Source organism: Aegilops tauschii, chromosome 6 (assembly GCF_002575655.3).
Source record: "Aegilops tauschii subsp. strangulata cultivar AL8/78 chromosome 6, Aet v6.0, whole genome shotgun sequence".
NCBI classification, from domain to species: Eukaryota; Viridiplantae; Streptophyta; class Magnoliopsida; order Poales; family Poaceae; genus Aegilops; species Aegilops tauschii.
This window is the reverse complement of record NC_053040.3, coordinates 410,075,715-410,088,727: the sequence shown is the minus strand read 5'-3', so window position 1 is coordinate 410,088,727 and position 13,013 is coordinate 410,075,715. Positions and strand designations below refer to the sequence as shown.

At 50.3% G+C, this 13,013-nt stretch overlaps 1 protein-coding gene across 1 annotated transcript; it reads right to left on the bottom strand.

Moving 5' to 3' along the window:
- Positions 1–236: 236 nt before the first annotated feature.
- On the bottom strand, positions 237–1,148 carry LOC109755622 (uncharacterized). The gene is made up of 2 exons (XM_020314519.4): positions 670–1,148; positions 237–560 (listed from the first exon to the last, which is right to left on the bottom strand). The coding sequence occupies exons 1-2, from the start codon at positions 1,050–1,052 to the stop codon at positions 452–454; spliced, it is 492 nt and encodes a 163-aa protein (XP_020170108.3). The 5' UTR covers positions 1,053–1,148; the 3' UTR covers positions 237–451.
- Positions 1,149–13,013: the final 11,865 nt, after the last annotated feature.

Genomic DNA, 13,013 nt, shown 5'->3' with positions numbered 1-13,013 from the left:
TTTCTTTCGCTCGCTGCTGCCCTTTCCGTTTTTCCGCTGCCCTGCTCTTTCTCTTTCGCTCGCTGCTGCCCTTTCCGCCTCGCCTAACTATTCACAGACACGTGGATGGGGCGGTTGTGCCTAGCTACCCTCTCATCCTTTCCTTTATAAGATCAATTGTTCGCGAAATGTGGAGTCGCCGACAGTGCAGCAGCACATAACAGTAGCACTCTACAACCTAAGCGCAAATAAATAAATAAAGAAGAAGCATAGTTTTATTGTCCATGAACAAACCATAGTTCTCGAGATGACTGGATACATATGTACAACACCATCACGTGTCACGTTCGCGAAACATCGACCGGCTTCCAGAAAAAGTGCAGCCGATCTGACTATTGAAACGCAAAGCTAGCTAGTTAACGCAAGAAAGGGAATGAAGCTGATGCGTCCTGCCTGCCCCTCCTCTCCGAAATTAAGCGGTGTTCTTCTTGAAGATCCTGTCGAGGACGCCCTCCCTGCTCTGCTCGGGGATCCCCGGCGGGTCCACGCCGACGTCCTTGAGCGTCACCGCCTTCCTCGCCCTGAGAAACACAAGTTATCCAACATCAGTCACGTACATCAATCAAACCACCACTCTGCGCGCAGGAAGTGATAACCAATCGATAGGAACGAGGAACGGCGTGGTCGTACGGGTAGTCGGCGACGGGGTCGGCGACGCCGGCGGTGAGGGAGCGGTCGTCCTGGACGTGGGCGACCTTGCGGAACACGGAGCCGCCGACGAAGCGCTCGGCCTCGTCGAGGGCGAGGTCCGGGTCCGCCACCTCGGGCACCGCCTCGCGCTTGCGCTTGTCGACCCAGACGTTGGGCGCGTGCGCCAGCTGCTGCCGCGCCGTGTGCAGCCCCAGCGCCCCCGCCAGGCCGATCATCCCCAGCGCCACGTACACCGGCACGTAGTCGCCCATGGGCTTGGCCTTGGGCCTCTCGGCGTGCGCGGCCGCGGTGGAGGCCGACCTCCGGAAGTAGCCCTGCAGGGCGGCCGTGCGGAGCGCGGTGGCGGCTCGTGAAGCCATCATGGCTGCTAGCCTGGGTGTGATATCAGCAGAGAATGGCGACGATCGAGTGTGGTTTGGATTTCTCTGTGTGAGTGCTTCTTCTGTTTCGCTTTGAGCTGATGGGAGTCTGTGACGGTGGCTTATCTTATAGGGGCGGCTCGGTGGTGTCGTGGCGAGTGGCGAAGAGTCTGGAACGGGCGGGAGCAAGGTGGCGACGCGCGGCAGGGCGGCGACGCGCCAGCGTGACCCTGCCGCGTTTGGAGGGCACATGCGATTAGTTACGTGTACCTCGTTCGTGCACACGGCCGTATACATCTATCATGCAGTTTGTTCTCGATAGCTACTGCGTACACTTTTTTATTTTTTTCGAAAAGGGATCTCCCCGGCGCGTACACTTTTTTATGGAACACACTAGACGTATTAAGACCATGAAATTCCTGTGAAATACACTAGAGTATGGATGAAAGTAGAGTGAAAGCTTTCCGCTTATCTTAAAAAAATGGAAATTAAGAGGAAAAATTGAAGTGGAAATGAAAAATTGCAAGACAAAAACGAAAACAGAATTATTTTTTAGGGCAAACGAAAATGGAAACAGGATGACGTTTTCCGATGAAACATGCACGGAAACATGAATTTCTATTTCGTTACTACGGAACTTTCCGTTTTGAATATGACACATGACTGTTTCTAGCCCGACTAGGAGTTGGGCCATCTGAGCCATTCTACGTATCCATTGAACAATCTTGTTGGTTTTCCTTCTTTTGTCTACTGTTCAAGGGGTCTTTACTTTCGGTGTACACTCTGCTTTCGTCTTCGTGTATGTGCCGTATTTGCTCCATTTTCATTTCTGATAGTATCCATCTTTGTATTTGTTTTTGGGTTTTTTATTTGTTTTGGCTTTCACAAAAAAACTGAAAACAAATGTGGCAGCGTTCAATTCCGCTCTGTTTTTATCCCTACATTAGAGCGATTAAGGCTAGGGCGTTTCTTGAAATTTTATTCATTCGAATGTAGTTCTTGGCAGAAAATAAGGTTTGCTGATGATCCGATTGTTTGCGGCGCAGCAGATAATAACGCTGATGATATCATAGCACAAATTATTAATTAATGTCGTGTTATTTTGGGTCAAACCTCGAAATTAAATAAATCTGCTATCTTTTTTAGCAAACACGGTGATGAGCACCATAAGACTTGCATTAAAATTATTGTTTCAGCTCCTGACATGAATTTCAACACTTTATATCTTGCCTATCCTCTTATTTTTCTGGGCAGGAAAAGAGTTGTTGCTTATAATTTCATCATTGACAAGTTTAAGGCCAAGTAAAATAGTTATAAGGCCAATAGATTTTTTCATGCAGGTAGACTTACTCTCGTTAAATCTATTTTTGTGTCTTTGCCTGTTTACTATATGACCATGATTCTTATGAGCAAAGATGTTGTTGCGAAACTCACTTAAATTGTACGCAAGCTTTGATGGATAGGGATTCAAAAGGACGTTATGTTTTAGGCTTTCTTTGATTCACGGGGGAGGAGTATCATTGGAATAGGAAAATTATAGAAAATGTGATGACATGTATCGCAATTTCTATAGAAAAATATCATTTCATGCATGGCATACGAAATTGTTCATTGAGTCTAGGCTTATATTTTTTTCCTTTGAAATGTGAAAGATTGGTTCCTATCCTACATAGAAATAGAAATCAATTCCTACAAATCAAAGGGTTTCAGGAAAGTTCTTTTGAAAATCCTATCCTATGGAGTTCCGACAAATTTCTTACAAACCAAAGGCTTAGAATTTGGAAAGATATTAGCAGACCCATGCACGAAGGTGGATTAGGCATCCGAGATATTTTTTTAATGAATAAGTCCCTCGTAGCCACAACAGCTTGGCGAATTATGAAATATCCTTCCTCTTTGGTAGCCAAAATCCTTGAATTGAAATATTTGCATAACATCTCTATTTGGAAAGCCCTACATCTGTTCTTAAATCTACATTTTGGCCTCTGTTATTAGAATACTTCCTCAGATGCTTAAGTTCTGTCAGTTTCAAATTGCTAATGATAATTCTTGCATAAGAGCATCTCCAGTCGCGCCCCTAACAGGCCCCCCAAGGCCATTTTTTAGCGCCGACGCCCAAAAATCGGCCCAGTCGCGCCCCCAGGAGCCCAATTTTCTCCGGTTAGGGCCGAAACTGGCGTCGGCGGACCCAGGCCGAACCCGACGCGCTGGACGCGCCTGGGGTGCCGGTCAATCGTTTTTTGGCGCGAAAGAACGGCGGGCCCGCCGAGTCAGCGACCCCCCGCCTCGTCGTCCTCATCGCCTCGGTTTCCCGTGGGGAATCAATGCCAAGGCTGCCGCCGCTCAGTCTTCCATTGATTCCTCACGGGCGGCGCGGTGAGGCGACGCGCCCCTTCCCGCCACGCGTACACACGACGCCGTCCCCCCGGCCGCTATATAAGCCACCCCTGCCTCGCCGGTGAACGCACCCCGCCCGCAGCCCCCCTCTCTCCCCGTGCACGCACAACCCCCGCCGCCGAACTCTCTTTCCCTCTCTCCCCGTGCGCACAGACGATGGGCGAAAGGTTCCCCGGGGATGGGGCGGCGGCCAATGGCTTCGGCCGCCACTCTCTGCACGGGTGGGAAGCCCATTTCCTCCACGAAGCGAACTACCCGGCGCCTCCCGACATGCGCGCGCCGGGGGCGTCCCCGTCCCCCCGCTGCCCGACGTCGAGCACCCACACTACTTCTAGGCCGAGATCGACCGTGTGCGGGCGTCTTTGTCGGAGGAGGAGGGAGCCCTCCCGGAGTACGACGCCGGCAACCACGAGGCGTGGGCGGCGTACTTCGAACGCCGGCAGGCGGAGCGGCTGGCCTCCACCAACAACGCGCCACTGGTGAGGGGGCGCAACAACAGCGACACCCGCCGCCTGTGGTAGGGCGCCCCCGGCCGCACACTACACGCCGTCCTCGAATACCTCGAGGGCGGCAACGATCCGCCACTGACATACCCGGCCACCCGCCGGAGTTGCGGTCCATGGCTACCGAGGAGGATGGGCCGGTCCTCCTCCTCCTCCCGCTCCTCCTCCCACTCCTCCGGGTCGCCGGCGCTCTTAAGCGTCAAGGCCGAGCCCGTGGCAACGCCGCTCGGCCGACGCAATCGCGGCGTCGTCATCAACGAGGGCGTCGGCGGTTCCTCGGGTCCAGCCTCCCGCCTCGTTAGGCTGAAGACGGAGCCGGGGCTCGGCCCCGTGAGGCGCAAGCACAACGACGAGGCCGCCTTCGACGATGAGGCCACCATGAAGTGGGCGCGAGAGGACTGGGCACGGACGGAGTTGGAGCGCCAGCGCCACGCCCTGGAGGAGATCGCCGCTCAGCGCCGTGGCAGCGACGAGGGAGGCGTCGTCGTTCTCGACGACAGCGACGACGAGGTTCCACCGCCGGCGCCGCCAGTCGGCCAGGGGACCCCGGGCAGGGGTCCAGCAGGGACGGCCGCGTGAAGGAGGAGAAGGATGACGACGATGGTGGCGACTTCAGCGTGTTCGGCGAGTTCTTCAGCCTGTAGGCGCGGCCGTTTTTTTCCTTATTTTTAGTAGACTTATTATTATGTTTCTATATGTAAAAAAACTGTTAACGACCTAAATATCGCCGAATGTATGCCGTGTTCGCCAAAATTTACCCAATTATGTTTTTATTTATTTTTTAAAAAAAGAGCGTCTGGGGCTGACCTGGGGGCGGCGGCTTGGAAGCCGATCGCCCCCACCCCGAAAATATTGCCGGTTCGCCCCAATTGGCGCTTTTTTCTAGCCCGGGGGGGGGGGGCGAACGGCTGGAGATGCTCTAAGAACAAGTCCTTGGTACAAGGAGTGGAAGAATATTCATGATCACTTGAAACCGGATGCATGGAACTTGCTGAAGGAAATATGCCCTAGAGGCAATAATAAAGTTATTATTTTATTTCCTTGTATCATGATAAATGTTCATTTTTTATGCTAGAATTGTATTAACCGGAAACTTGATACATGTGTGAATACATAGACAAAATAAAGTGTCCCTAGTATGCCTCTACTAGACTAGCTCGTTAATCAAAGATGGTTAAGTTTCCTGACCATAGACATGTGTTGTCATTTGATGAACGGGATCACATCATTAGGAGAATGATGTGATGGACAAGACCCATCCGTTAGCTTGGCATAATGATCGTTTAGTTTTAATTGCTATTGCTTTCTTCATGACTTATACATATTCCTATGACTATGAGATTATGTAACTCCCGAATATCGGAGGAACACCTTGTGTGCTATCAAACGTCACAACGTAACTGGGTGATTATAAAGATGCTCTACAGGTGTCTCCGAAGGTGTTTATTGGGTTGGCATAGATCAAGATTAGGATTTGTCACTCTGTGTATCGGAGAGGTATCTCTGGGCCCTCATGAGTTAGTTGCGGGATGATGCATTACGGAACGAGTAAAGAGACTTGCCGGTAACGAGATTGAACTAGGTATGATGATACCGACGATCGAATCTCGGGCAAGTAACATACCGATGACAAAGGGAATAACGTATGTTGTTATGCGGTTTGACCGATAAAGATCTTCATAGAATATGTAGGAGCCAATATGAGCATCCAGGTTCCGCTATTGGTTATTGACCGGAGATGTGTCTCGGTCATGTCTACATAGTTCTCGAACCCGTAGGGTCTGCACGCTTCATGTTCGATGACGATTTGTATTATGAGTTATGTGATTTGATGACCGAAGTTTGTTCGGAGTCCCGTATGAGATCACAGAGATGACGAGGAGTCCCGAAATGGTCGAGAGGTAAAGATTCATATGTTGGAAGGCTATATTCGGACATCGGAAAGGTTCCGAGTGATTCGGGTATTTTTCGGAGTACCGGGGAGTTACGGGAATTCACCGGGAGAAGTAATGGGCCTTATTGGGCCATACGGAAAAAGAGGAGGCATGCTAAAGGGGAGGTGGTGCGCGCCCCCCATGGGTCCGAATTGGACTAGGGTAAGGGGACGGCGCCCCCCTTGCCCTTTCCTACTCCCTCTCTCTTTCCCTCTTTCCTTCTCTCCTACTCTGAAAAGGAAAGGGATTCCTACTAGGACTTGGAAGTCCTAGTAGGACTCCATACACTTGGCGCGCCCTAGGGGGGGCGGCCTCTCTCCCTCCCTCCTTTATATACATGGGCAGGGGGCACCCCAAAGGGAGACAGACAATCTCTTAGCCGTGTGCGGTGCCCCCTCCACAGTTTAACACCTCGGTCATATCGTCGTAGTGCTTAGGCGAAGCCCTGCGCTGGTAACTTCATCATCACCGTCGCCACGCCGTCGTGCTGACGAAACTCTCCCTCGAGCCTCTACTAGATCAAGAGCTCGAGGGACTTCATCATGCTGAACGTGTGCTGAACACGGAGGTGCCGTACGTTCGGTACTTGGATCGGTTGGATCATGAAGATGTTCGACTACATCAACCGCGTTACTAAACGCTTCCGCTTTTGGTCTACGAGGGTACGTGGACACACTCTCTCCGCTCGTTGCTATGCATCTCTAAAAGGATCGATATAGTTGACTAGACGGGGGTGAATAGGCAACTAACAATTTTTAGCTTTTCTTTACCAATTTAAACTTTGCATCAAAGTAGGTTGTCTAGATATGCAACTAGGTGAGCCTATATGATGCAACAACACCAAGCACACAAGCAAGCAAGGGATAAAACACAAATAAGCTTGCACAAGTAAAGGCACGAGATAACCAAGAGTGGAGCCGGTGAAGACGAGGATGTGTTACCGAAGTTCCTTCCTTTTGAGGGGAAGTACGTCTCCGTTGGAGCGGTGTGGAGGCACAATGCTCCCCAAGATGCCACTAGGGCCACCGTATTCTCCTCACGCCCTCACACAATGCGAGATGCCGTGATTCCACTATAGGTGCCCTTGGAGGCGGCGACCGGACCTTTACAAACAAGGTTGGGGCTATCTCCACAACTTAATTGGAGGCTCCCAACGACACCACGAAGATTCACCACAATGGAATATGGCTCCACGGTTACCTCAACCGTCTAGGGTGCTCAAACACCCAAGAGTAACAAGATCCGCAAAGGATTAGTGAGGGGAATCAAATTTCTCTTGGTGGAAGTGTAGATCGGGGCCTTCTCAACGAATCCCTAAAGAATCAACAAGTTTGATTGGCTAGGGAGAGAGATCGGGCGAAAATGGAGCTTGGAGCAACAATGGAGCTTGGGGATGGAAGAGGTGGTCAACTCGGAGAAGAAGACTCCCTTTATATAGTGGAAGAACAAATCTAACCGTTATCCACAAAAACAGCCTGCGAAGCGCGGTACTACCGCACCGGAGACGCGGCACTACCGCTAGGGCATACGGTACTACCGCAAGGCATTGCGGTACTACCGCCCATGCAGCAGAGTCTAAAGCAGCCCCAATGCGATGAAGCAGAGGGCGGTAGAACCGCTGGCGCGGTACTACCGCTCCCCCTTGCGGTACTACCGCAAGGCAGGGATAGTCCAGATTTGGGAAGGCACGGACATATAAAAATACATCCGTGGCAACTTCCGCTGTGTTGGGGTCCGTGCAAAAATCCGACACGGTAGTACCGCAAACCTGGAGCGGTACTACCGCGTATGGGGTGGATGTAAAAAATTACATCCTCCCCTACTACTGCTCATGCTGCTGAGCCTGGCCAGAGCGCACGGTACTACCGCGCCCAAGGAGCAGTACTACCGCGTAGGGCGCGGATGTAAAAAATTACATCCGCTCCTACTACCGCACTAGCAGCAGCACCTGGCCTGAGGCCACGGTACTGCCGCTCCCAAGGAGCGGTACTACCGTGAGTACCTGCGGTACTACCGTGCCTACGGCCAGTCTACCGCAAGGCCCCGCAGTACTACCGCTCTGTAGAGCAGTACTACCGCGTGCCCCAGATCAGCAACACTAGGAGTTCTTCATTTTGCAAAGGCATGGAGAGACGGAGGATGCTCCAAAGAGCCAAAGGAAAGGCGGTGGAAAAGGAGTAGACGTGTACGTGATGATTCCACCCAAACCTTTCCAAAGCGGACCCCTCTTAATAGTGCGGCTTTCCTACGACTCAAATCCACCGAAAAGAAACATAGAGAAACGCCGTCTTCAATAGTCTTCGAGGGGCACCAAATCGTCTTGTGCCTAGTCATGATATGTCTGAAATACTCCATGCACACGATTAGTCCGCAAAAGCATTGTCATCAATCACCAAAACAACTAAGGATAAATATGCCCTTACAATCTCCTACTTTTTGGTGGATTGATGACAATACGGGATTTGCACAAAGGGAGATAAAAAAAGAACATGGGAAAACCCCACATCTCTAAAATATAGACGGGCTCCCCCTAGATGTGTGTTATCTAGAGAAGTGCTTTGGACTGCACGGCACACATACTAGGATCAACACTCCCCCTATATTTTATAGACAAGGCATACCTTGCAACAATAAAGCTAACACTAAGAAAGATAATAACTAAGAGCACAAGATAGCATAGGCTCAATAAGGTACGCTAGAGTGCATATGTCTTACACCATATGATAGAAAGGTCTCACAAGCACAAACCAAACCAAAGCAAACGAGGTTCAACGGAACGAAAGCAAAGCGATAAGACGAAACACGACACACAACTCGCAAATCCTACACTCTCTCCCTCTTTGGCATCGAGACACCAAAAAGGCAGAGAGGACACCTACAACACAAGTGGTGGCTCAAGCTGAAGCGATCACTCGTCACGTTCCTTGTCAGACTCGGCAGCGGGGATGGTCTCCTCCTTGTCCTCCTCAGAATTAGTCCACTTGTAGCCCTGCTTCGCCATCCATTCTGCCTCTGGCATGATGTGCTTCTCAGACCCGCTGGATATCTCCTCACCAAACGTCCTCAAGATCCGCTTGTCGTGGCGGCGACTCTCCTTCTGAGCAACATGAGACCTGTACTGCCCCTTGGCCTGCATGCAGAACAGAGCCTTCATCTTGTTCTTCAGCTTCTTAGCCCAAGAGGGCTCAGAAGATGAAGGCGAGTAGCCAGCAGAGCTGTCCTCATCCTCAAACTCATCCTCATCCACATCCATCTGAGCAACCCCTGCCTCAGCACGGGTAGTAGTGTTGGCCCACTTGGTCTTGACACAGAGCTTGATGGGCTCATGAAGAGTCCAGTCAGGGGCAAGAAACTCATCATCGGGATAGAGCTTCTCCCAAGTCTTCAAGATCAACAGAAACAGGTAAGGTCCATAGATGGGTACCTTACGGTTGAACACCGCAAACCGAAGCTCGCACCACATGATATGTGAGACATCAAGTGGTTGCGTCTGAGAATGACGCGCCTCCTCACAAATGAGCATCATATCCACAAGATAGGCATGCACTTTGTCCTTGTCACCAATGCTAGGAAAGAGGGAGTTGCAGAAGATGCCATACATGATGTCAAGGAATGAGTTCAGCACCCACGCCTTCTTGCCACTGGAAAGCAACTTCTCAACATAGTAGGGCCGAAGCTTGTTCTTGTTGGCGGACTTGGGATTGGCATGAGGGGGTACACCAACGGGTGTGTAGAGCCCTCATCAGGAACCTGAAGCAAGTCCATGAAGTCCTTCCATGTAGCAGTCATCCGCTGTGCATTGGTCATCCAGATCATGGTCCGTTCCTCAACAGGATGGAAATGTACCGAGGCAAAGAACTGAGCCACAATCTCAGGGTCAAAGTCCAGGTGGAAAGAGATCACATCCTCAATGCCAAACTGCTCCACCAGATCCAGAGCCTCACCAAAATAGGCACGATTCTTATCCTGCCTTATATGATTCATGTCAATCCAGTGCACATCCACATGGATGTTCTGCTTGGCCTTGATCACATCCAGATAAATGAGATTCTGCTGCTTGGTCCAGAATAGGTCATTCCCTCTGAAGTTGGCATGAGGACTCACATAGGGGTTGATCTTCCTTCGTGTGACAAACTCAGCAAGGGGTATCTCATCCATGCCCATGGCGGGCTCCTTGTTCTTGGTGGCGGTGGTCTTGGTCCTGTGTTGGGGGGCATTGGAGACCTCTGGAGCTTCATCTTGGTTGCACAAACGCTTGGAGCACGTGTCACGGCTGGGATTGGAACGGCGTGCATGGGCACCGGAGCCACCACCTATGACACAAAAACACAAAAACACGCAAGAGAAGCGAGAAGGATCAATGCGACGGCCACAACAAAACAGGTGAAACAAGTAGAACTAGCATTGTGTAATTGCCACTTGAGAAATTTGACACCAACGGTAGTACCGCATGTATGCGCAGAACTAAAACTTTAGTACCGCTCCTAGTCACGGTAGTACCGCGCCAGGATGGCACGGTAGTACCACGCCTTGGAGCCAAAGTAAAATTTTAGTGCCGCGCCTCGCGCGGTAGTACCACTCCTGAGGAGCGGTAGTACCGTACAGGCGGTAGTACCGCAAGGGTGGTGCGGTAGTACCGCACGGGGCCAGATCCAAACCACAAACGGATCTGAGCACAACCGTGACAACGAAGCGGTACTACGGTTGATCAAATCTACCAAGGGGTAACATACCAAGTACCAATTCTACGCATTACTACTCTCGTACATCCTACTCTTGCAAAGATTTGACCGAAAATCTCAAGAACAACATGCATCTCCCCAAAAACCTAGAAACGAAAGAATGAACCAAAGAGAGAGGGATTTGGGGAGAAACCTTGTTCCATGGCAAGAGGATGTGGTGGGGAACGATCCCACCGGACGGAATGCGAGGAGAGCGGCCGGAGACGGAGATCCGGCGAGGTTCTCCGGCGCCGTTCTTGGGCAGGAGAGAGAGACGGCATGGGGAAAAAGAGTTGAATGGGTATGGGGGAGTTGGAACTCCCCCTGCCCACTCTTAACCCCCATGCGCTCGCAACTGCACGGTAGTACCATGTGTCATCGCGGTAGTACCGCCCGGGCGGAAGTACCGCACCGTGGGCGGTAGTACCGCTCCTCCAGCGACAGTAAAAAATTACTGTCGTGCTGGGTGCGGTAGTACCGTGTGCAGCTCCTGCGGTAGTATCATGGCAAGCCGCGGTAGTACCGTGTGTCCATGAAAATGCAAGTTTCAAAAACAGAGAAGAAAAGGGCCTTTGCAATGCAACCTTCAAGCAAACGGACACACCAAAGAGCTAACCCACGAGACAACACACGCAAGCTCGGCACGAAGAAGGAAAGGCAAGAGACAACAAGGACTAAACACGCAATACAACCTCTCCAAAGAGAGGGCGGTGGCCGAAGCCACCTATGTTTGAGTCAATTGGTATGGCACCGCAAAGAATTATCCTTGGGCCCAGGACCAAAACTCGTCTTTGAAGCACAAGTACCATCAACAATGGCTAATGTGAAAGAGTTGATCAATTTATGTATAATGGGGGGAGGGAGAGTTCATTGAGAGAACAACACTCCCCCTATGTCCATGCCTACACCTAAACAAGATAACAAGTTGAGTATGGTGGGGTGTGCAAGGGTTCAAGCAACATTGCTCGAATCAATGATATTTAGCTCATGCCTTAACTCGCGAAATCTTGCTTCATCCAAGGGCTTCGTGAAAATTCTGCAAGGTTATCATGAGTGTTGACATAGTTGAGCTCGATCTCCCCTTGCCTAATGTGATCCCGGATGAAGTGATACCGAATCTCAATATGCTTCATCTTGAAGTGTTGAACTGGGTTGAGAGAAATCTTGATGGCACTTTCATTATCACACCAAAGAGGCACTTTGTCACAAATGACACAGTAATCCTTTAAAGTTTGCCTCATCCATAGAAGTTGTGCACAACAACTACCGCAGCCACATACTCCGCTTCGGTGGATGAGAGAGACACACAACTTTGCTTCTTGGAAGACCAACTCACCAAAGAGCAACCAAGAAATTGGCACCCCGGAAGTGGACTTCCTATCCACTTTGTCTCCCGCCCAATCGGAGTCCGAATAGCCCACAAGGTTGAAGTTAGATCCTCTTGGATACCATAAGCCAAAGTTTGGGGTATGAGCCAAATATCGAAAGATTCTCTTGACCGCCACAAAGTGGCTTTCCTTAGGTGCGGCTTGAAACCGTGCACAAATTCCCACACTCAACATGATATCCGGTCTAGATGCACAAAGGTAAAGCAAGGAGCCAATCATGGAGCGATATACCTTTTGATCCACCGCTTTACCATTGGGATCTATGTCAAGTTGGCATTCGACGGGCATTGGAGTGGAAGCCGGCTGACATCACTTAGCTTGAATCTCTTAAGCATGTCTTGAGTGTATTTGGCTTGGTTGATGAAGGTTCCTTCTCTTCGTTGCTTGACTTCGAACCCGAGAAAGAACTTCAACTCTCCCATCATGGACATCTTGAACTTGGAGGTCATAAGTGCGGCAAATTCCTCATTGAAAGCTTTGTTAGGGGAACCAAAGATAATATCATCAACATATAGTTGGCACACAAACAACTCCCCTTTGACCTTCTTAGTAAAAAGACTGGGGTTGATTTTCCCAATTTCAAAACCACGATCTTGCAACAACTCGGTAAGGTGGTCATACCACACACGTGGGGCTTGCTTAAGGCCATAGAGTGCCTTTATCTAATTGATACACATGATCGGGAAAATAGGGATCCTCGAACCCGGGGGTTGTTTGACATATACCAACTCATTAATAGGACCATTAAGAAAAGCACTCTTCACATTCATCTGTTGCAACTTAAAGTTATGATGAGAAGCATAAGCAATCAACATGTGAATGGATTCAAGGCAGGCAACGGGAGCAAAGGTTTCACCGTAGTCGATACCCTCGACTTGGGAGTAGCATTGTGCTACCAAACGAGCCTTGTTGCGAATGATAATTCCATGAGCATCTTGCTTGTTCTTGAATATCCAGTTCGTTCCAATGACATTATGGTTCCCCGTTGGCCTTGGCACCAACCTCCACACCTTGTTGTGCT